The sequence below is a fragment of the Oncorhynchus mykiss genome, chromosome 6, assembly GCF_013265735.2.
Source record: "Oncorhynchus mykiss isolate Arlee chromosome 6, USDA_OmykA_1.1, whole genome shotgun sequence".
NCBI lineage: Eukaryota > Metazoa > Chordata > Actinopteri > Salmoniformes > Salmonidae > Oncorhynchus > Oncorhynchus mykiss.
Window position 1 is genome coordinate 6,217,431 of NC_048570.1, and position 23,381 is coordinate 6,240,811.

The 23,381-nt window shown below is 41.8% G+C and overlaps 2 protein-coding genes across 2 annotated transcripts in view; one reads left to right on the forward strand and one right to left on the reverse strand.

Annotated features, from left to right (window-relative positions):
- The window catches only part of LOC110510488 (trichohyalin), an 82,508-nt gene that overhangs the window by 21,439 nt on the left and 37,688 nt on the right, over nucleotides 1-23,381 (reverse strand). The gene's annotated exons all lie outside the window — the stretch shown is intronic.
- On the forward strand, nucleotides 6,824-13,970 carry LOC110510500 (C-X-C motif chemokine 13-like). The gene is made up of 4 exons (XM_036979286.1): nucleotides 6,824-6,913; nucleotides 8,970-9,105; nucleotides 13,614-13,694; nucleotides 13,789-13,970. Exons 1-4 carry the CDS (start codon nucleotides 6,850-6,852, stop codon nucleotides 13,838-13,840), a joined length of 333 nt encoding a protein of 110 aa, XP_036835181.1. The 5' UTR covers nucleotides 6,824-6,849; the 3' UTR covers nucleotides 13,841-13,970.

Consider the following 23,381-nt stretch of genomic DNA (forward strand, 5'->3'; position numbering starts at 1 on the left):
GAGATCAGCCTCACCACTTCACCCTAATCTGCTCCTGTGAGTCCCTCTGGATAAAATGTCTGCTAAATGACTAAGCTGTAACTATATCGGCCTAACAAACCAGGCAGAAGTATGTCTAACTTGTCCCACATAGCTATCTTCAGATGAACACACTAAACTGTAAGTCTCTCTGGATAAGAGCGTCTGGTAACAGTCCTTTACTGTGGGAGCCTGCTAACAGTCCTTTAGTGTGGGAGCCTGCTAACAGTCCTTTAGTGTGGGAGTCTGCTAACAGTCCTTTAGTGTGGGAGCCTGCTAACAGTCCTTTAGTGTGGGAGCCTGCTAACAGTCCTTTAGTGTGGGAGTCTGCTAACAGTCCTTTAGTGTGGGAGCCTGCTAACAGTCCTTTAGTGTGGGAGCCTGCTAACAGTCCTTTAGTGTGGGAGCCTGCTAACGGTCATTTAGTGTGGGAGCCTGCTAATGGTCCTTTAGTGTGGGAGCCTGCTAACAGTCCTTTAGTGTGGGAGCCCGCTAACAGTCCTTTACTGTGGGAGCCGGCTAACAGTCCTTTAGTGTGGGAGCCTGCTAACGGTCCTTTAGTGTGGGAGCCTGCTAACAGTCCTTTAGTGTGGGAGCCTGCTATCAGTCCTTTAGTGTGGGAGCCTGCTAACAGTCCTTTAGTGTGGGAGTCTGCTAACAGTCCTTTAGTGTGGGAGTCTGCTAACAGTCCTTTAGTGTGGGAGTCTGCTAACAGTACTTTAGTGTGGGAGTCTGCTAACAGTCCTTTAGTGTGGGAGCCTGCTAACAGTCCTTCAGTGTGGGAGTCTGCTAATAGTCCTTTAGTGTGGGAGTCTGCTAACAGTCCTTTAGTGTGGGAGCCTGCCAACAGTCCTTTAGTGTGGGAGTCTGCTAACAGTCCTTTAGTGTGGGAGCCTGCTAACGGTCCTTTAGTGTGGGAGCCTGCTAACAGTCCTTTAGTGTGGGAGCCTGCTATCAGTCCTTTAGTGTGGGAGCCTGCTAACAGTCCTTTAGTGTGGGAGTCTGCTAACAGTCCTTTAGTGTGGGAGTCTGCTAACAGTCCTTTAGTGTGGGAGCATGCTAACAGTCCTTTAGGGTGGGAGCCTGCTAACAGTCCTTCAGTGATGAGGTTAGGTGCACACTCATCATTTCCAATGGAAACTACTGGGACCAACATGCATGATAGTTACAGTATGAGCTGCAATAGTTTCCACTGAATGAAACAGTGTGATTCTCACAGTTAGTGTTATAATGTCTATATAACAGTGTTATAATGTCTATACAACAGTGTTATGAGGTCTATATAACAGTGTTATGAGGTCTATATAACAGTGTTATAATGTCTATATAACAGTGTTATAATGTCTATATAACAGTGTTATAATGTCTATATAGCAGCGTTATAATGTCTATATAACAGTGTTATAATGTCTATATAACAGTGTTATAATGTCTATATACCAGTGTTATAATGTCTATATAACAGTGTTATAATGTCTATATAGCAGTGTTATAATGTCTATATAACAGTGTTATGAGGTCTATATAACAGTGTTATAATGTCTATATACCAGTGTTATGAGGTCTATATAACAGTGTTATAATGTCTATATAACAGTGTTATAATGTCTATATAACAGTATTATAATGTCTATATAACAGTGTTATAATGTCTATATAACAGTGTTATAATGTCTATATAACAGAGTTATGAGGTCTATATAACAGTGTTATAATGTCTATATAACAGAGTTATGAGGTCTATATAACAGTGTTATAATGTCTATATAACAGTGTTATAATGTCTATATAACAGTGTTATAATGTCTATATAACAGTGTTATAATGTCTATATAACAGAGTTATAATGTCTATATAACAGTGTTATAATGTCTATATAACAGTGTTATCAGGTCTATATAACAGTGTTATAATGTCTATATAACAGTGTTATCAGGTCTATATAACAGTGTTATCAGGTCTATATAACAGTGTTATAATGTCTATATAACAGTGTTATCAGGTCTATATAACAGTGTTATCAGGTCTATATAACAGTGTTATCAGGTCTATATAACAGTGTTATCAGGTCTATATAACAGTGTTATAATGTCTATATAACAGTGTTATAATGTCTATATAACAGTGTTATAATGTCTATATAACAGTGTTATAATGTCTATATAACAGTGTTATAATGTCTATATAACAGTGTTATCAGGTCTATATAACAGTGTTATCAGGTCTATATAACAGTGTTATCAGGTCTATATAACAGTGTTATCAGGTCTATATAACAGTGTTATCAGGTCTATATAACAGTGTTATCAGGTCTATATAACAGTGTTATCAGGTCTATATAACAGTGTTATCAGGTCTATATAACAGTGTTATAATGTCTATATAACAGTGTTATAATGTCTATATAACAGTGTTATAATGTCTATATAACAGTGTTATAATGTCTATATAACAGTGTTATAATGTCTATATAACAGTGTTATCAGGTCTATATAACAGTGTTATCAGGTCTATATAACAGTGTTATCAGGTCTATATAACAGTGTTATAATGTCTATATAACAGTCAGTGCTGTTTGCACGAGCCCTCAGACTTGATTCAACTAATCAAGTCATCATCAAACCTTTGATTTGAATCAGGGTTGTGAGTGCTCCCCTTTGGGTCTCCAGAACCAGGATTGGGAGACACTGGTCTTAACACCCAGAGGTCTATTCATTCAGAACAAAACCGTAACAAACAGTTTGTAACGGAAACCATTAACTTTGAACAAAAACATGCTTTTCAATAAAAATTCAAGTATCTTTTGGACAAATTCATGTTGGTCCCTCCCCTTTTCCTTCAGTTTGCTTCTGCTGGTTTCCGTGTGGGTTTGAGGGGTCGTGAACACACCCCAGGTTTCCACTGACACACCATGCTCATCATACTCAGATCATAGAAGGTGGCACAGACATGGGCTGGCTGCATGTGGTTTACCCACACGGTGTTCAGGTTCATTATATTGCCTAACTTTCTATTCTGGTTCAGAGGGGAAAGTGAAATCCAGGAAGTGAAATGCTGTGCTTTCTTCCTCCTTTCGTTCATTTGGAGTTTTTTGGTTCTGCAAAGCCATAAAAACCTGTATTATAATGATGGTACTGATATAATAGGCCTCCTGTCTACTAGACTCACTGTCAGTCTGGGACTATTAAAGTACGGTAATATAGTAATACTAACACAGCTACTAAACCGATTATTACTTTGTTATAAACTTGTATTAGCCTTCATCTAATCCTATTTTATCTGACCATAATAGCCTTTATTATAAGACATATGTTATTATACCAATGTAATTCTACCCATGTTATTATACCCATGTTATTCTACCCATGTTATTCTACCCATGTTATTCTACCCATGTTATTCTACCCATGTTATTATACCCATGTTATTATACCCATGTTATTCTACCCATGTTATTCTACCCATGTTATTCTACCCGTGTTATTCTACCCGTGTTATTCTACCCATGTTATTCTACCCATGTTATTATACCCATGTTATTATACCCATGTTATTATACCCATGACTGTACGTTTGTTTATTGTGTAACTCTGTGTTGTTGTTTGTGTCGCACTGCTTTGCTTTATCTTGGCCAGGTCACAGTTGTAAATGAGAACTTGTTCTCAACTGGTCTACCTGGTTAAATAAAGGTTCAATTAAAATAAAATAAATATAAAGGATTGTTATTAGATGATAATGAGAAGAGATACATGCTTACCACAAACAACTCTTACAAAATGTGAAACATATTGCTATTTGTGATGAATGTGAATTCCAAGGAGACAAATTAATTCAGTGTGTTTCTCTTCCTGCAACTAATTCTGTGTTTTTGAAAATGGACAACTGGAAGTCGTTGTTCTCCCTGCTAAATTTAGGCCCAGTTGAATGCCTGCCAGGGATGATTCCCACATACTTTGACTGCCACAGCAGTCAACTAGCTAATCACAGTAGTCAACTAGCTAGCCACAGTAGTCAACTAGCTAGCCACAACAGTCAACTAGCTAGCCACAACAGTCAACTAGCTAGCCACAGCAGTCAACTAGCTAGCCACAGCAGTCAACTAGCTAGCCACAACAGTCAACTAGTTAGCCACAGCAGTCAACTAACTAGTCACACCAGTCAATTAGCTAGCCACAGAAGTCAGCTAGCTAGTCACACCAGTCAATTAGCTAGCCACAGCAGTCAACTAACTAGTCACACCAGTCAATTAGCTAGCCACAGCAGTCAGCTAGCTAGTCACACCAGTCAATTAGCTAGCCACAGCAGTCAGCTAGCTATTCACACCAGTCAATTAGCTAGCCACAGCAGTCAACTAGCTAGTCACACCAGTCAATTAGGTAGCCACAGCAGTCAACTAGCTAGTCACACCAGTCAATTAGGTAGCCACAGCAGTCAACTAGCTAGTCACACCAGTCAATTAGGTAGCCACAGCAGTCAACTAGCTAGTCACACCAGTCAATTAGGTAGCCACAGCAGTCAACTAGCTAGTCACACCAGTCAATTAGGTAGCCACAGCAGTCAGCTAGCTAGTCACACCAGTCAATTAGCTAGCCACAGCAGTCAACTAGCTAGTCACACCAGTCAATTAGGTAGCTGTTTACCTTTCTACCACATTCACTCATTTGTTTGTAAACAACTAACAAGCTAGTTAGCTCTCTCATGTTCTTGTCAAACTGTCAACAGAGTAGCTAGGAAGCAACAAGATATGCCAAACAACAGCCTAAAAACCACTTGAGGGCAAATAAATCAGATTTGACAGTTCAGACACAAGTCACATTGCCAGGAATCAGATTTGCATCTTACTTAAAACCACCTATGAAGGTGGCTTGAAATGTGACTTGAAATGTCCAATTCCATCTGCTTTTTGCTGTTCAGACTGCAGGAAAAATAACAGATTAGAATCGGATATGCAAAAAATGTGGATTTGAGTCATTTCAAACTGCCAATGGGAACAAGCCTTATATGTAGGTCGCTCTGGATAAGAGCGTCTGATAAATGACCACAATGTAAAATTAGATGAGGTCATCACCGGGCAGTCCACGGCCAATAGAGAGCTCTTTCCATCAGTCTGCTAATATAAAAAACATTGTCTGGCATCTTAATGCTTGTTGGAATTTTCAGTTCCTTATTATGGGTTCCTTGCACCCGATCAAGTGAAATGAATCTAAATTAAACACAAGTGATCTGAAGCTATCAGCCTTGATAAATGTGTGGCAGAGTGATTCTGATAGGGAAAAGAACACAAGTGATACGAAGCTATCAGCCTTGATAAATGTGTGGCAGAGTGATTCTGATAGGGAAAAGAACACAAGTGATCTGAAGCTATCAGCCTTGATAAATGTGTGGCTGAGTGATTCTGATAGGGAAAAGAACACAAGTGATATGAAGCTATCAGCCTTGATAAATGTGTGGCTGAGTGATTCTGATAGGGAAAAGATACGACAGGGTAGTAATAGTACTGTATTAATTCCCAAGGAGGAGATGTTGTTGCACATGCAGTGTATAATGGCAGGTCCACAATTACTGACACCCTTGATAAAGATGAGAAGAACCAAAGTAGCTTTATTTTCATGTCATCTGAACATAGTACAGGTTCCCATGGCGCCCGTTTCCGTTTGTCAAACTGCAGATGTTTACATTTGTTGGACGTCATTAAAAAGGAGCCTCATACCAACTGTAAAATATGGTGGAGGATCTTTGATGTTATGGGACAATTTTGCTTGTTCTTTTTTTGTTTTTTGTCCACAAAGTCAAACTCTGCCTTTATCTACCATTTATCTTCTGAAAAATTAGATTTTTAATCCTAACCTTAACCCTAAACTTAAAAGAAGATCACTGTCAAACTGCAGGTGTTTAGTCATCAGTCCATCCAAGAGATATCAAGGATCTGGAAAGACTCTGTTATAGAGGAATGATCAAAGATCCCTCCTGATGTGTTCTGCATTCTCATAACCTAACGTAGCAGGTCTAAGATCCCTCCTGATGTGTTCTTCATTCTCATAACCTAACGTAGCAGGTCTAAGATCCCTCCTGATGTGTTCTTCATTCTCATAACCTAACGTAGCAGGTCTAAGATCCCTCCTGATGTGTTCTTCATTCTCATAACCTAATGTAGGAGGCGTAAAAGAAGATCCTATAAAACATAGTAGAAAAATACTCAGTGGCCATTATCCTCTCAAGGTGAGGTATTGAAAACAGCAGGGCCATTTTAACCCCAGTCTTTTTGAGAGAGAAAAGAAATATGACTTGTGAAACAAAATCACTTTCACTGAGCAATTGTATTAGTATAAAATATAATTTCCCCTTTTTTTTGCATAAAATATAGCTCAGTGTTTGTATTGTTGATTTTATACAGTCTTTAAAAAAAAATCTTTATCAAAGCCAATAATTATGGACCTGTCTGTATGTCTAGGAGAAATACAGTTGTTAAACGCTCTCCAATCTTAAACACTGAATCTCTACTTGTTCTACTCAGCATTTACCAGGTTTTGACTAGATTGCTGAAGTATTATTTGATTATATTATCATTAAAATCCTCTTTACAATGTAACAAGACAGATTCTCAATATGGCTTGTTTTATTTCAATAGAATCACTAGGCTAGAAATGAAGGGTAAAGTTAAAATAGTGAATATATATATAGACATTTTTATATCCTCCAAAAGTCTGATCTTCATTTTGCGTGAAGACGAGGGATTCCCCCACACTTCCTTTTTTGCAGCAATATAAACCCAGAGACAACATCATTCAGTTTCAGTAGACACCAGCCGACCACAGCCAACACAGACTCAAGATGCCTTTCAAGCCACACTACCTGTTGGTGTCCCTGACTCTCTGCTGGTTCGTGGCTCTTCAAGGTGAGATATTGCATCTTTATCTATATATCTACATATCTATGAATCTGTTCAACTTGACTCTTAAACAATCAATAAACCAAACCTATTATAATTTATTTTTTTAACAATTTAATTCCAATTATCACAATCAATCCACTGCAATGTTAAGTGTCTCAGAGTAGGGTCTGTATTCAATCCGTATGGCAGAAGTTCTGCGTTGCAGCGTGAGTGAAATTTAAAGGTAACGTTCCTGAGTGGAAACTGCATTCACGGTAAACGCTGCATGTCGGCTCAATCAGATATTACCGTTACATTGCTGTCACGCTATCACTGTCTTTTAACTGGTGTTTTTATTTCTTTACTTACCTATTGTTCACCTAATACATTTGTTACACTATTGGTTAGAGCCTGTAAGTAAGCATTTCACTGTGAGGTCTAATACACCTGTTGTATTCAGCATTTCACTGTAAGGTCTACTACACCTGTTGTATTCAGCATTTCACTGTGAGGTATACTACACCTGTTGTATTCAGCATTTCACTGTAAGGTCTACTACACCTGTTGTATTCAGCATTTCACTGTAAGGTCTACTACACCTGTTGTATTCAGCATTTCACTGTAAGGTCTACTACACCTGTTGTATTCAGCATTTCACTGTAAGGTCTACCTACACCTGTTGTATTCAGCATTTCACTGTGAGGTCTAATACACCTGTTGTATTCAGCATTTCACTGTGAGGTCTACTACACCTGTTGTATTCAGCATTTCACTGTGAGGTCTACTACACCTGTTGTATTCAGCATTTCACTGTAAGGTCTACTACACCTGTTGTATTCAGCATTTCACTGTAAGGTCTACTACACCTGTTGTATTCAGCATTTCACTGTAAGGTCTACTACACCTGTTGTATTCAGCATTTCACTGTAAGGTCTACTACACCTGTTGTATTCAGCATTTCACTGTGAGGTCTACTACACCTGTTGTATTCAGCATTTCACTGTAAGGTCTACTACACCTGTTGTATTCAGCATTTCCCTGGAAGGTCTACTACACCTGTTGTATTCAGCATTTCAATTTAAGGTCTACTACACCTGTTGTATTCAGCATTTCACTGTAAGGTCTACTACACCTGTTGTATTCAGCATTTCACTGTAAGGTCTACTACACCTGTTGTATTCAGCATTTCACTTTAAGGTCTACTACACCTGTTGTATTCAGCATTTCACTGTAAGGTCTACTACACCTGTTGTATTCAGCATTTCCCTGGAAGGTCTACTACACCTGTTGTATTCAGCATTTCACTGTAAGGTCTACTACACCTGTTGTATTCAGCATTTCACTGTAAGGTCTACTACACCTGTTGTATTCAGCATTTCACTGTAAGGTCTACTACACCTGTTGTATTCAACATTTCACTGTGAGGTCTACTACACCTGTTGTATTCAGCATTTCACTGTGAGGTCTACTACACCTGTTGTATTCAGCATTTCACTGTAAGGTCTACTACACCTGTTGTATTCAGCATTTCACGGTAAGGACTACTACACCTGTTGTATTCAGCATTTCACTGTAAGGTCTACTACACCTGTTGTATTCAGCATTTCACTGTAAGGTCTACTACACCTGTTGTATTCAGCATTTCACTGTAAGGTCTACTACACCTGTTGTATTCAGCATTTCACTGTAAGGTCTACTACACCTGTTGTATTCAGCATTTCACTGTAAGGTCTACTACACCTGTTGTATTCAGCATTTCACTGTGAGGTCTACCTACACCTGTTGTATTCAGCATTTCACTGTAAGGTCTACTACACCTGTTGTATTCGGCGCACGAGACAAATAAACTTTGATTTGATTTAATCTGTAACACTTCAGCGATGATACAGACTGAATAGAGCCCTAAGAGTGCTGATCTAGAATCAGTTTTGTCTTTCTAACATTCACATGTTTCAAAGTGCAACTTTTAGTGATGATAAAAAGGTGTTAACTCTATCCCTTAAACCTTAACCTTTAACCCCAAATTCTAACAACACTATATTGTTATTGTATGTAATATTCCCGGTCTTCATCCCTGCAGCATTCCCCATGAACGGCTGTGCTGCATGTCAGAAGTGTCGCTGCATCCGGACGTCCTCTGCTTTCATCTCTCCTCGGCTGTTCCACAGGATAGAGATCCTACCTCCAGGTGCCCACTGTCGTCAAACAGAGATCATGTGAGTCAACTAACATCACCTAGCAACCAGTCAAGGACCCTTTCACAGTTAACAAGCAAACCAACATCTATTTCTGAAATATATATATTTACACATGACTTAAAAAGTTACATTAACCTAATAAAAACTGTTCTCTATGAATGAGGTTTGTACAGTAGCCCTGATACATTACCTGGTCTGTCTAATACATTATCACAGTAGCCCTGATACATTACCTGGTCTGCCTAATACATTATAACAGTAGCCCTGATACATTACCTGGTCTGCCTAATACATTATAACAGCATGCCTAATACTTGATCACAGCATGCCTAATACATTACCACAGCATGCCTAATACATTACCTGGTCTGCCCAATACATTATAACAGCATGCCTAATACTTGATCACAGCATGCCTAATACATTACCTGATCTGCCTAATACATTATAACAGCATGCCTAATACTTCATCACAGCATGCCTAATACATTACCACAGTATACCTAATACATTACCTGGTCTGCCTAATACATTACCACAGCATGCCTAATACATTACCTGGTCTGCCTAATACATTACCACAGCATGCCTAATACATTATAACAGCATGCCTAATACTTGATCACAGCATGCCTAATACATTACCTGGTCTGCCTAATACATTATCGCAGCATGACTAATACATTATCACAGTATGTCTAATACATTATCACAGTATACCTAATACATTATAACAGCATGCCTAATACATTATCACAGTATGTCTAATACATTATCACAGTATGTCTAATACATTATCACAGCATGCCTAATACATTATAACAGCATGCCTAATACATTATCACAGTATGTCTAATACATTATCACAGTATGTCTAATACATTATCACAGTATACCTAATACATTATCACAGTATACCTAATACATTATAACAGTATACCTAATACATTATCACATCATATTGGCTTCACTCTAAGAAAAAAAGGTGCTATCTAGAACCCTAAAGGGTTCTTCGGCTGTCCCCATAGGAGAACCCTTTGAATAAATCTTAGTCGGGTCTCGTTTTTTTTCAGTTTCCAGTTGTCTTGAACACGCTGAAGTTGGAAGTCTGAGATTTCAGAGTTCCCAGTAGTTTTGAACTCCGCATTAGTCTCAGCGGAGGGAGGGACAGAACAGCAGAGGGTCCACCTCTCACGGTCCTGCTCTCTCCTTCCTTTCCTCCGGTGAGACTGACCAGAGAGGTGAGACTGACTAGAGAGAGGTGAGACCGACCAGAGAGAGGTGAGACTGACCAGAGAGAGGTGAGACTGACCAGAGAGAGGTGAGACTGACCAGAGAGAGGTGAGACTGACTAGAGAGAGGTGAGACTGACTAGAGAGAGGTGAGACTGACCAGAGAGGAGGTGAGACTGACCAGAGAGAGGTGAGACTGACCAGAGAGAGGTGAGACTGACTAGAGAGAGGTGAGACTGACCAGAGAGAGGTGAGACTGACCAGAGAGAGGTGAGACCGACCAGAGAGAGGTGAGACTGACCAGAGAGAGGTGAGACTGACCAGAGAGAGGTGAGACTGACCAGAGAGAGGTGAGACTGACCAGAGAGAGGTGAGACTGACTAGAGAGAGGTGAGACTGACCAGAGAGAGGTGAGACCGACCAGAGAGAGGTGAGACTGACCAGAGAGAGGTGAGACTGAACAGAGAGAGGTGAGACTGACCAGAGAGAGGTGAGACTGACCAGAGAGAGGTGAGACTGACCAGAGAGAGGTGAGACTGACTAGAGAGAGGTGAGACTGACCAGAGAGAGGTGAGACTGACCAGAGAGAGGTGAGACTGACCAGAGAGAGGTGAGACTGACCAGAGAGAGGTGAGACTGACCAGAGAGAGGTGAGACTGACCAGAGAGAGGTGAGACTGACCAGAGAGAGGTGAGACTGACCAGAGAGAGGTGAGACTGACCAGAGAGAGATGAGACTGACCAGAGAGAGGTGAGACTGACCAGAGAGAGGTGAGACTGACCAGAGAGAGATGAGACTGACCAGAGAGAGGTGAGACTGACCAGAGAGAGGGGACAACGACGTCCACCTGATGGCTAAAGTCGAGTCACACCACATCTGCTTTCAGACACAAATTCATGTTGTTCCTCTGACCAGAGAAAGTATAATATCCCTCCCTATTAAAATAGACAGGAGGAGATGCTAATAATGATAGAAACACAGCGTTGTCCATACACTTGGCTACTCATTCATTACAGTGTGAGTGGAAGTAGAGAGAAACATGTTTTATATTATGTAATAGTGTTGAATGAAAACAGTGACAGAGCAGAATGAAAACTTAAACATGAACTCACTCATAAATAACAGCAGCTGTTTTCTTTGATCATTTCTTTCTGGTCATGGTTTTAAAAGTTATGAAATCTTACATAGGCTGGGATCAAACTTTGCGTGGGGTCGTGGAAGCTGTAGGCACAGTGATTTGAGCTATATGATTGGCCAGCGCAGTGAGGCTCACTCGATTTATCCACAGATCTTCCTGTCCGCCGGTTAGGTGGAGTTTGTCTTTCCTGACAAATTAAATGGTTTAAACTGGGAACAGTTTGTCTACCCGGTGCGCAAGGCTTCTGAAGTGCACCTGCCGGTAACAGTGCAACGCGAATTTAAAAAAGAAGACCCTCAATCCTTTTTCATATGATTTTCTACAGAAATGTTTGGTGATCGACTAGGAATGCCTTGAAGTCGATCGCGATCGATTGGTTGGTAACCACTGGCCCAGTGGAATCTCCATGCTTTTTTGTTGTTGTTGTTCAGGCTTCATCTGTGTCTTGGAAACCGCACCTAAAACCCATGGTGGCTGTCATTGTCTTCACACATAGATCATGTGAGTCAGTCAGCGAGGTCTTGAACGAAGCGCTAAACTGTGGTTTTCTAATGCATAGGGGGAAGAAGCGTGGGGGATCGGTCGTGGTGGAGGGGAAATTAATTAGTCAGTATAGTCACTTTACTGCATGCTATGCAAACCAATCATTAGTCACTGATGATGAGTTCAATGTTCCTATTCGTAACCAAGGCTAAGACATTGTAATAAATGTGGGCATTTGCAGTGGTAGCCTATAGCAATTCCCCCTCGAAACTCAGTATGTGGCAGGGACTCCAGACAATCACAGATTACAAATATGTTTTTCTAGTCAAGGCCATCCTATTCAACTATTGCTGTACATGTACTATTATATGCTCCCTATTCTACAGATGTACTATATATTCTATCCACATACTGTCCACAATGACTCTACATTCAATCACACATGTAAACATATACATACAGTGTAGTGTATTCAGAAAGTATTCAGACCCCTTGACTTTTCCACATTTTATTATGTTTACAGCCTTTTTCTAAAATTGATTAAATAAAACAATTGTCCTCATCAATTTACACACAATGCTCCATAATAACAAAGTGAAAACAGGTTTTTAGACATTTTAGCAAATGAATTAAATATAAAAAACAGAAACACCTTATTTACATAAGTATTCAGACACTTTGCTATGAGACTCTACATTGAGTTTAGATGCATCCTGTTTCCATTGATCATCCTTGAGATGTTTCTACAACTTGATTGGAGTCCACCTGTGGTAAATTCAATTGATTAGACATGATTTGGAACATCTCATACCTGTCTATATAAAGGTCCTACAGTTGTCAGTGCCTGTCAGAGCAAAAACCAAGCCATGAGGTCGAAGGAATGTCAAGAGAGTGAAAAGCTGTCATCAAGGCAAAGGGTGGCTACTTTGAAGAATCTTAAATATATTTGTATTTGTTTAACACTTTTTGGGTTACTACATGATTCCATATGTTTTATTTCATAGTTTTGATGTCTTCACTATTATTCTACAATGTAGAAAATAGTAAAAATAAAGAAAAACCCTGAAATGAGTAGGTGTTCTAGAACCCTGAAATGAGTAGGTGTTCTAGAACCCTGAAATGAGTAGGTGTTCTAGAACCCTGAAATGAGTAGGTGTTCTAGAACCCTGAAATGAGTAGGTGTGTCCAAACTTTTGTCTGGTATTGTATCTATACATACATTTACATATACAGGACTCCGACTTTGCTCGTCCTAATATTTATTGGGGCTGCAGGGTAGCCTAGTGGTTAGAGCGTTGGCCTAGTAACCTGAAGGTTTCAAGTTCAAACCCCCGAGCTGACAACTTCATTCTGCCCCTGAACAGGCAGTTAACCCACTGTTCCTCGGCCGTCATTGAAAATAAGAATTTGTTCTTAACTGACTTGCCTGGTTAAATAAAGAAATAAATAAATAGATTTCTTAAATCCATTCTTCTACTCAGATGTAGAATAATGTATTGTTAGATATTACTGCACTGTTGGAGCTGGGAACACAACCATTTCACTACAGCCATAATAACATCTGCTAAATATGTGTACGTTCATATTGACGTTTTCTGATAGGTTCAATTCTGCAGTGTATGATATGTAACCATGGTGACGCTGTAATATATATCCCTCCATTCATTCATCAGCGTTACCAAGAAGGACAAAGCCACCGTCTGTGTGACTCCAGATGCACGATGGATCAACAAAGTCATTGTCAAGTTACAAAGGTAAATACAACGCACACACACACACACACACACACACACACACACACACACACACACTTCTGTTGACTTTAACACAGACCATCTCTTTCTACAGTACCAACAAGAGGAAGAGAAGTGCAGAACTTCCCCATCTCAACCACCATTGAGTGAATTGGAACAGGAATGTATCAAGTTGGAGCTAAATGGAAATGTGATACCAATGTGATACCAATGTAATACCAATGTAATACCAATGTGATACCAATGTGATGCCAATGTAATACCAATGTAATACCAATGTGATACCAATGTGATACCAATGTGATACCAATGTGATGCCAATGTGATGCAAATGTGATGCCAATGTGATACCAATGTAATACCAATGTAATACCAATGTGGTACCAATGGATTCTATTCAAATATGATTCCAATACCAAGTTAATTTGTTTATCTGAAATGATCTCAGTATGTATTGTTAGGTTCTTATTTTTCAGAGTAAATAACCCTTGGACACTAGAGAAACTTTAACCAAGTGTAATTCTTCCCAGAGGTTCTGTACAGCTGTAATTCAGACAACACAACATTTGTCCCACCCAGATATTTATATCCCACTTATTAAGACACTCCTCCTTCTCTTCAATCCTTTCATTTTATGGTTCTACAGGAAGAGAGAAAAAAAGGGAAACAGGAAACCAAACCTTTATTCCTCCCTTCAGGTGACCTGTCCTCACCTCCTGACCTCAAACCCTCCTTCACCTAATCCACAGATGTCCATCTGTCTCCCCTGTTTCACACTTTGCTCTCCTCTCGTCCTCCAACACATTCCACAGCTATCTGTCTTTCTACAGAGACCCAGTCTCTTTTCCTCCTTAATATACTATGTGTCTAATCTGTCATGTCTTTAATATCTCAATGTTCAAACTGTTGAATCCAACAAATGCAACACAATGCACTTCACAGGAGGAAACTATGAAAATAAAAACTGAAACATTTAAACAAGAAACAAAATAATAACAATTTTAAACTAAAAGACTAAAAAAGCACACTAAGGAAAAGCAAAGCTAAAAAGGTGTTTTAAGATCCCTTTTAAATATGTCCACAGTTTCAGACCTCCTCAGGTTCTCTAGCAGGATATTCCAGAGGCTGGGGGCATAGTAACTAAAGGCTGGGGCATAGTAACTAAAGGCTGCCTCTCCATGCCTCTTGGTCCCAGGGTGGGGGCATAATAACTAAAGGCTGTCTCTCCATGCCTCTTGGTCCCAGGGTGGGGGCATAATAACTAAAGGCTGTCTCTCCATGCCTCTTGGTCCCAGGCTAGGGGCATAGTAACTAAAGGCTGCCTCTCCATGTCTTGGTCCCAGGCTGGGGGCATAATAACTAAAGGCTGTCTCTCCATGCCTCTTGGTCCCAGGCTGGGGTCATAATAACTAAAGGCTGTCTCTCCATGTCTCTTGGTCCCAGACTGGGGGCATAATAACTAAAGGCTGTCTCCATGCCTCTTGGTCCTAGACTTCAGGATAGTGAAAAGGCCAGAGGACCTGAGGGACATACTGGGTACATAAAAGCATGTCTGACATGTATTGAGGTGCACTATGGGACGCCGTTTGGGTCTTTGTGTGTCAAAAAGATACACGTTAAATAACACTATGTAAACTATATGCAAATGTTGACCAATCACAAATCAGGTGCATGTGAAGCCAGCTATATGAAAAACATCTCATTCATCATCACCAACAAACGACTAAATCATATCGAACCTTGACAACATGAGAGACCTCTTTTTAAGTTTTACCAGCCAAGTGCAACCACCTTTCCAACCAGCCCAGGAGGATCAGCTGGTTCAAAGGTAGGATTCATTCTGGTAGGTTAGGTTATACCTGGCAAAAGTCAACATTAACCGGTACAACTACCTAGTAACGTTAACACATAACGATCCCCTGTCTATTATTAGTATATCTAACTAGCTATGTTATCGTGTGTTATTTTACAGTTTGTCCTTTCCAGTAAACTAGTCCTGTCTATTATTAGTATATCTAGCTAGCTATGTTATCGTGTGTTATTTTACAGTATGTCTGTTCCAGTAAACTAGTCCTGTCTATTATTAGTATATCTAACTAGCTATGTTATCGTGTGTTATTTTACAGTATGTCTGTTCCAGTAAACTAGTCCTGTCTATTATTAGTATATCTAACTAGCTATGTTATCGTGTGTTATTTTACAGTATGTCTGTTCCAGTAAACTAGTCCTGTCTATTATTAGTATATCTAGCTAGCTATGTTATCGTGTGTTATTTTACAGTATGTCTGTTCCAGTAAACGAGGCCTTTCTATTGTTATCATGTTGTGTTATGATGTTTACTTTTTCTTCAAATATCACTTGAACATGAAGCGTCGTTGGACTGAACAAACTGTTAGCTAGCTAACGACAGCAGCAGCTACCGTGGGGTGTGTGAGTCTGGACCCCGTCGATTAGGCTGAATGTCATTATTGTACCTTTTTATAACGTTTGCACATGTCAGATTTCAGTCGTTCAGGAGACGGAATAATGCTGGAATCCAAAGGCGTCAACCTGGGAGAAGCAGACTGATAACTATGAGGGTTTGTCTGATCGCTGAGCCTCACATCCTGCAGCTGAACAGGAGAGGTACATTTTCCCTTTATCCCTGCAGTACATGAGGACACAGTGGGGTCCACAGTGATTGCTTTGTAAGTAAGTTAGGTGTGAATCTATCTTGTGATTTAACAGACTTATTGAAGGATATTTTACTGATTTAAAGATCATGGACAGTTTCCCTGTTTTATATTAGGATACTTTTCATTAGATTTAAATAATGTTTCCATATCTCACTGTCTTCAGAGTCTCCTGTGAGGCAGATCAAGTTGCACTATGGTCAGGAGGAGAGCAGCTTCTAGAAGGTTTTGGGGGAAACATTCCCCCAGATGAATCCAAATGTAGAGGCCTTTAAGATAGACAGGAGGAGGAGGCTCCTTCTCCTACAGCTGGACAGCAATCAAATCAGCTGGACTATTGAGGTCTGCCCTGTACTTAAGATTGAAGGTATTTGATAGTTTATGTGTTAGGAAGGAGGAGGTAGATTGATATTTATTACATCACATGATGAATGCCAGAGGTAATGAATTCATTTTAAAAGAACCTGGACTGAATTCATGTTAAAATAAACTGGACTTCCCTCTGTATACAAACGTTATAAATTAATTGATCAACTGGTGATTCCTTTTATTTTAATGTTAAAGGAAACTGTGAGGGAGGACAGAACCTCGGAGACAGAGACTCCACCTATGGAGGCAGGCCTCCCTGTTGACTCACCACGAGACAGAGACTCCACCTATGGAGACAGGCCTCCCTGTTGACTCACCACGAGACAGAGACTCCACCTTTGGAGACAGGCCTCCCTGTTGACTCACCACGAGACAGAGACTCCACCTATGGAGACAGGCTTCCCTGTTGACTCACCACAAGCTTCAATGACACTAGAGGTTTGGAACGTTAAATGACCTTTTCCACTTTTAGCATCAAATGATAAAGTATAATATTAGTTCTAGGATTGTCATTGTAACGTAACAATCAGAATGGCTTTATTTATTACTGCACCTGTATTGATTACAGTCTCTAGAGGAAATGTGGGAGATACGACGTCTCCAAGACGAGGCCTACCATCTCTCTCTGGCTACAGACCAGGAGGAAGTATGTATATAATATAGCTGAGTAAATCTGTTTAAATCGCACATCATCGGCATTCCAACAGGAAACACTTTTTCACACAAAACAGATGAATTCAATACTTATTTTTGCCACAGGAGATGAAACGTCGTTGTTTTGAGGAGTGGGAGAGCAGGCGGAGGAAGGTAAGGGATTTCACCAAGTTGATATCATCTGTATATTATGTAAGAGATAAACACAGGCGTTCTGTACATTACCTTGGAAATGATGGACGACGCAGCAGGACAAGGTGGAGCCGAGTCCCTTTGTGGAGTTCCTTTTCCCAAGGTAATGTACAGAAAGGAGTTGTTTATCCTGCTTATACTACAGTTACCAAAGAAGACAATACTAAAGCCCACATTTATCTGCAGAAACCCTGCTGCTGCTTACTGCTACTGCTACTATGAGCTGTCTTCCTGCTCCCAGCACCACCCCAGACTCCACCTGTTAGGTTCTGTGTTCCTGCTCCCAGCACCACCCCAGACTCCACCTGTAAGGTTCTGTGTTCCTGCTCCCAGCACCACCCAAAACCGGGGGTTTTGGTACAGCTCACCACACTCACTGTCTGTAGGCTATTTTATATTGACACTTTTGTTGGTCAATTTCTTCAACAGATGATCAGGTCTATATAATTATCAAACATACATTAGTAATGGAAAGGAAACACAGACTCTTTGTTTTAAGTATTAAAATTCTCTGTTAGTAATACAATTGTAGGCAGCAGTTGGTACAGAGGACAGTATATGATAGTTTCTCCCCAGGTTCTGCACAGTCCTCCTCGCGTGACTTTCAACAACATTTGAATAAATCTAACCTCCCCCTGAAAGCAGCAACCATCTAATCCGCAATTAAAAGCTCAGAAGTAGAAACTTGACCTTTCATCACAGGGTCATAACAAGGTGAACGAGTCCAAGCATCTTCTGACAGGTGGCTGTTTTCATCAGGCCTGCGGCAGCCTCGTGTTCTCAGAGAACCAGTGGTATTGTCAGAACCTCAGATAGCCAGGTGGGGTCCAGACAGGAGGAGTCTGAACATAGGGGGTTTCCTCCTTCTGATAGTGTCTGAAGGGCTCAACACTCAGAGATCTGAGATCTGAACAAGTGTTAAAACACACACAGAGATCTGCTAGAAGAGGAGACCTTACAGTTTATCACACCATTTATTAACCCTTTAAAAGGTATGAGGCCTTGGTTTAACCCCTTCACCTTGCTTGGGCAGTGAGTTACCCTGAATGAGCAGAGCCTATATCACCAAGACTTGCATTATTCATTACTAAATAAATGGTTAACTGTATTTCTACATGCCGTTTTAATTCTGAACTGGTTTTAATTCCCATTCTAGAACTCAACAATGCTGTGGTATAAATATATGTAGAACTTAACACTGACAGTAATGCATCTTGTAGTCAATAGAGGAGACCGAGGGGGGTCTCTCATCCAGAGCAGCCTGATGAAGGGCCCTTTAAGATCAAATACCAGGATGGGAGGGAGCGGATTAGGAGGTTCCTGCTCTCTGAATCCATTCAGGTAAATCATTCATTTACTTGTTGATAAACTCACTACTATTAATGTACATTTCAGGCTGAATTACAATTGTTAATGTTGGTCTTTTGTTCTATAGATGTTGTTTGAGGTTGTGGGGGAGGATGATGACTGGAGTTGAGGTGTTTACCCTCCAGACAGCAGCAGGCTTCACAACCCTGAAGAGCACCATTAATGGGTCATTGGAGGACCATGACATTAGGGAGTCATGTGGAGTTGTCTTTAGGGTTGTCTGTGGAGGATGTACAGGTGACTAGCATGACAATACTTAATAATAATATATTTATGTTTGTATAGGACTACATCTGAACTACTTGATAGTTATAACCTTTATGTGTGGTTGTTTCTGTCCATTTACAGGCAATCCTATCGCCTCAACTCTCACCTGCCCCCTCTCCTCATCTCTCACCAGTTCCCTCTCCACCACCTCTTGCCAGCCCCCTCTCCTCTCCTCTCTCCTATCCCCTCTCCTCACCTCTTGCCAGCCCCCTCTCCTCTCCTCAGTCCCCTCTCCTCTCACCAGTCCCCTCTCCACCACCTCTTGCCAGCCCCCTCTCCTCTCCTCTATCCTCTCCTCTCTCCTATCCCCTCTCCTCACCTCTTGCCAGCCCCCTCTCCTTTCCTCAGTCCCCTCTCCTCTCACCAGTCCCCTCTCCACCACCTCTCGCCAGCCCCCTCTCCTCTCCTCTCTCCTATCCCCTCTCCTCACCTCTTGCCAGCCCCCTCTCCTCTCCTCAGTCCCCTCTCCTCTCCTCAGTCCCCTCTCCTCTCCTCAGTCCCCTCTCCTCTCCTCAGTCCCCTCTCCTCTCCTCAGTCCCCTCTCCTCAGTCCCCTCTCCTCAGTCCCCTCTCCTCAGTCCCCTCTCCTCAGTCCCCTCTCCTCTCACCAGTCCCCTCTCCACCACCTCTCGCCAGCCCCCTCTCCTCTCCTCTCTCCTATCCCCTCTCCACCACCTCTCGCCAGCCCCCTCTCCTCACCTCTTACCAGCCCCCACTCCTCTCCTCTCCTCACCTCTTACCAGCCTCCTCTCCTCTCCCCTCCTTCATCACCAACCTTTCCTTCTCGTCACCCCTCACCCTGAACATCCTCACTCTTTTCTTCTTTCCACCCCTCACCTTCTAACTCATTTCTCCTTCTCCCTCACCTTCTAACTCATTTCTCCTTCTCCCTCACCTTCTAACTCATTTCTCCTTCTCCCTCACCTTCTAACTCATTTCTCCTTCACCCTCACCTTCTAACTCATTTCTCCTTCTCCCTCACCTTCACCTCCCTCATCTCCATCACTTATGTTTTAGTGGTGTGTGTTTGGAGTATTCAGGAGTTGTGTTTTAGTGGTGTGTGTGTTTGGACTATTCAGGAGTTGTGTTTTAGTGGTGTGTGTTTGGAGTATTCAGGAGTTGTGTTTTGGTGGTGTGTGTTTGGAGTATTCAGGAGGTGTGTGTGTGTTTGGGGTATTGGTGGGCACTATGGACTCTGCTCCCTCTCCTCTCTCTGTGGGCAAGTGTGAGTGAGTGATAAATAGAGAGAACAAAAGAGAAAGTGTGTGTGTGTGTGTGAGCAGGGTAAGGGGCATGGTGTAGTAGAGAGCAGAGCAGACCCCAAGGTCTCAGACAGCTCTCTGTGTTTCCTTTGTAAGGTCTGATTCTGATTGGTTAGAATAAACACATTAGAGGAGTTTTACAAGATGCTCCACTTGGTGGCTGAATTTATAGCTGAAACTTTGCTTTGCGCAAACTCTGCTTGACAGATCAGAACGTTACAGAGCGCTGAAAACATGACTGTCTGAACCAAACCTGTGAGCCAGAAGATGGGCTTTTAGCCAGATTGTTGTTGAAAAAGGACATCTATATAGCATTACTGAAAGCAGAACGTCAGGTACCCGAGCTAACGTTCAACTACAGTACATAGAGACATCATTCTGGCACTATGGGGACACTATTTAAATCCAATGGCGTCAGGACAGAATGTCTCTTTTCAGAGTCCTGGTGGAGACGGAGCTCTCAGGGCCAGAGAGAGAGAGATGGTTAGTTGATGTTGAATGTAGTAGGTTACCATTCCATGTAAAGAGCAGTGAGCCTCAGTGAAAAGCTCTGTATAAAAACATGTATTATTGTTAAGGCTGCCACTTCCTGTCTGAGAGCCAGTGTTAGACTTAGACATGCCTGTGTATAATGTCATCCCCCCCCCCCCCCCCCCACCCCTGTCCTGAATAGACTGTGTGTGTGACAGGGAGCCAGACAGGAAATCAAGAATATGATTCATTGATGTTCTGAAGACAACTGACTTTAAATTAACATTTACAACTTTCATCAGAAGAAACTTCACAAACAATTATTATATATTATTCTGACCTGTTTTCCCACCATGACACTCATCACAGGACAGAGTATCAGGTTGTTCTAGACAGGATCAGTATTCTGACCTGTTTTCCCACCATGACACTCATCACAGGACAGAGTATCAGGTTGTTCTAGACAGGATCAGACAGTATTCTGACCTGTTTTCCCACCATGACACTCATCACAGGACAGAGTATCAGGTTGTTCTTACATTGTCAGATAAATATCATGTTATTATCTCTAGCTTCTCCAATCCCTCCATGAAACAGTCATCTCATCTCTAACCTCGTTGTCAGGCCAATTCAGTGAAATGGTGAACTAGGCTACATATTCCCAAACATTCCTCAGATCTTCATCAGTTCTCCCTGTCTTCTTCCTCTCCTTCTACCTCTCCATGTATCCCAGCACTTCTTCAGGCTAGTTACAATAACTCATTTACACATTTCCCACAGTCTTTCTATCAGTCCCTCTATCTCTCCATCCCTTTCCACAATCACTCTATCCTTCTCCTCCATCTCTCTATCCTTCTCCTTCATCTGTCTATCCTTCTCCTTCATCTGTCTATCCCTCTCCTCCATCTGTCTGCTGAACTCCCTCTGCATCTTTGTCTGTGAGATCATGATGTTCCTCTGTAACTCAGGCAGGACTATCTTCATCAGGTTTCTCTCTACTTTAACTCTGGCCTCTCCTTCATAGTTCTCCATCTCCTGTCTGTGTCTCTCCTCCATCTCCCTCCTCTCATTCTCTCTAAATCTCTCCAGCTTTCTCTCCATCTCCTCCCTCCTATCAGACTCCCTCTTCAGCTCCCTCTCCAGCTCTCTTTTCTTCTCCTCATCCCTCTCTTCTTTCACCTGTCTCTCCAGTTCACTGGTTCTTTCACTGAGTGTTCTGATATCTCCCTCATGTTCCTGGATCACTCCCTCTATCTTTATCAGAGAGTCCTGCAATTCCTTCTGAAGCCTCTCTCTCAAGTCTCTCTCCTCCCTCTGTTTCCTCTCTCCTCTCTCTCTCTGGATGTTTCCCTCCATCTCTCTAACCTGGTCCTCTGCCTCCTGGTAGGTCTGACTGCTGTAGAATCTCTCTCTGTTTCCTGCCACCATCTCCTCTACCTGATCCAGCAGCTCTGATACCTGAGTGCCATGGGCCCTGTCCTTAATGTTGAGGACGTGGTACCTGCTCCCACTTTTCTCTACAAGCTGCTGGAGGTCCTGACTTCCTGCTTGGAGAAATTCCTCAATGCTCTGCTCTTTCAGGCCATCATCATGGGTGAATAGAATCACAATGTGTCCCCAACAACCCTCCCCAAACATCTCCTCTATTCTCTCCAGCACCCCTCTCTCCTCCCCCTTAGAAGGCTCCACTGGTATGACCAGGAGGAAGGCGTGGGGTCCCGGGGCAGACAGACGGACACAGAGCCCCACATCCTGTCTCATCTCCTCCAGAGAGAGTCCAGGACAGAACCAGTCTGGAGTGTCCACCAGCACCAGCCGTCTCCCACACACGTCCCCCTCTCTCCTCTTACTCCTCTGGGTCACTGCAGAGGGGCTGGCCTGGGCCCCAAACTCCTCTCTGCCCAGGATGGTGTTTCCTGCTGCACTCCTCCCAGCCCCAGTCCTCCCCAGCAGCACCAGTCTCAGCTCAGACACACTGGGAGACACTGGGGAGTCTGGACTGCTGCTCTCTCCTCCCACTGCAACACAACACACAGCACTGATCAACACTCTGACTCTCTGGAGGATGTACAACAGTGTCTAATATAATATCATCTACATCCATAACTCACTAGATGGAGGATGTACAACAGTGTCTAATATAATATCATATACATCCATAACTCACTAGATGGAGGAATTAACTCCATGCTGTGTCTCCTCCTCAGTGGAAGTGTGGGGTCTGTATCTGAGGTCTCTCCTCTCACTGTAACACAACATAGAGAACTGGTCAACATACTGACTCATCAGAGACACATTTAAAACATAGTATAAACAAACTACAAATACATTACACATCATAGTGAAATTTAGATTATTGGAGAACATAGAGAATATCAAGATTGATGACAGTTTGAGACAATATTGATAACTCACTAAGTGAAGGATGGTCCT

Coding starts and splice junctions, on each gene's coding strand:
- LOC110510500 (XM_036979286.1), top strand. CDS start 6,850: ATGCCTTTCAAGCCACACTACCTGTTGGTGTCCCTGACTCTCTGCTGG. Junction 6,914..8,969: donor CTGGTTCGTGGCTCTTCAAG/GTGAGATATTGC, acceptor TCATCCCTGCAG/CATTCCCCATGAACGGCTGT. Junction 13,695..13,788: donor GTCATTGTCAAGTTACAAAG/GTAAATACAACG, acceptor CTCTTTCTACAG/TACCAACAAGAGGAAGAGAA.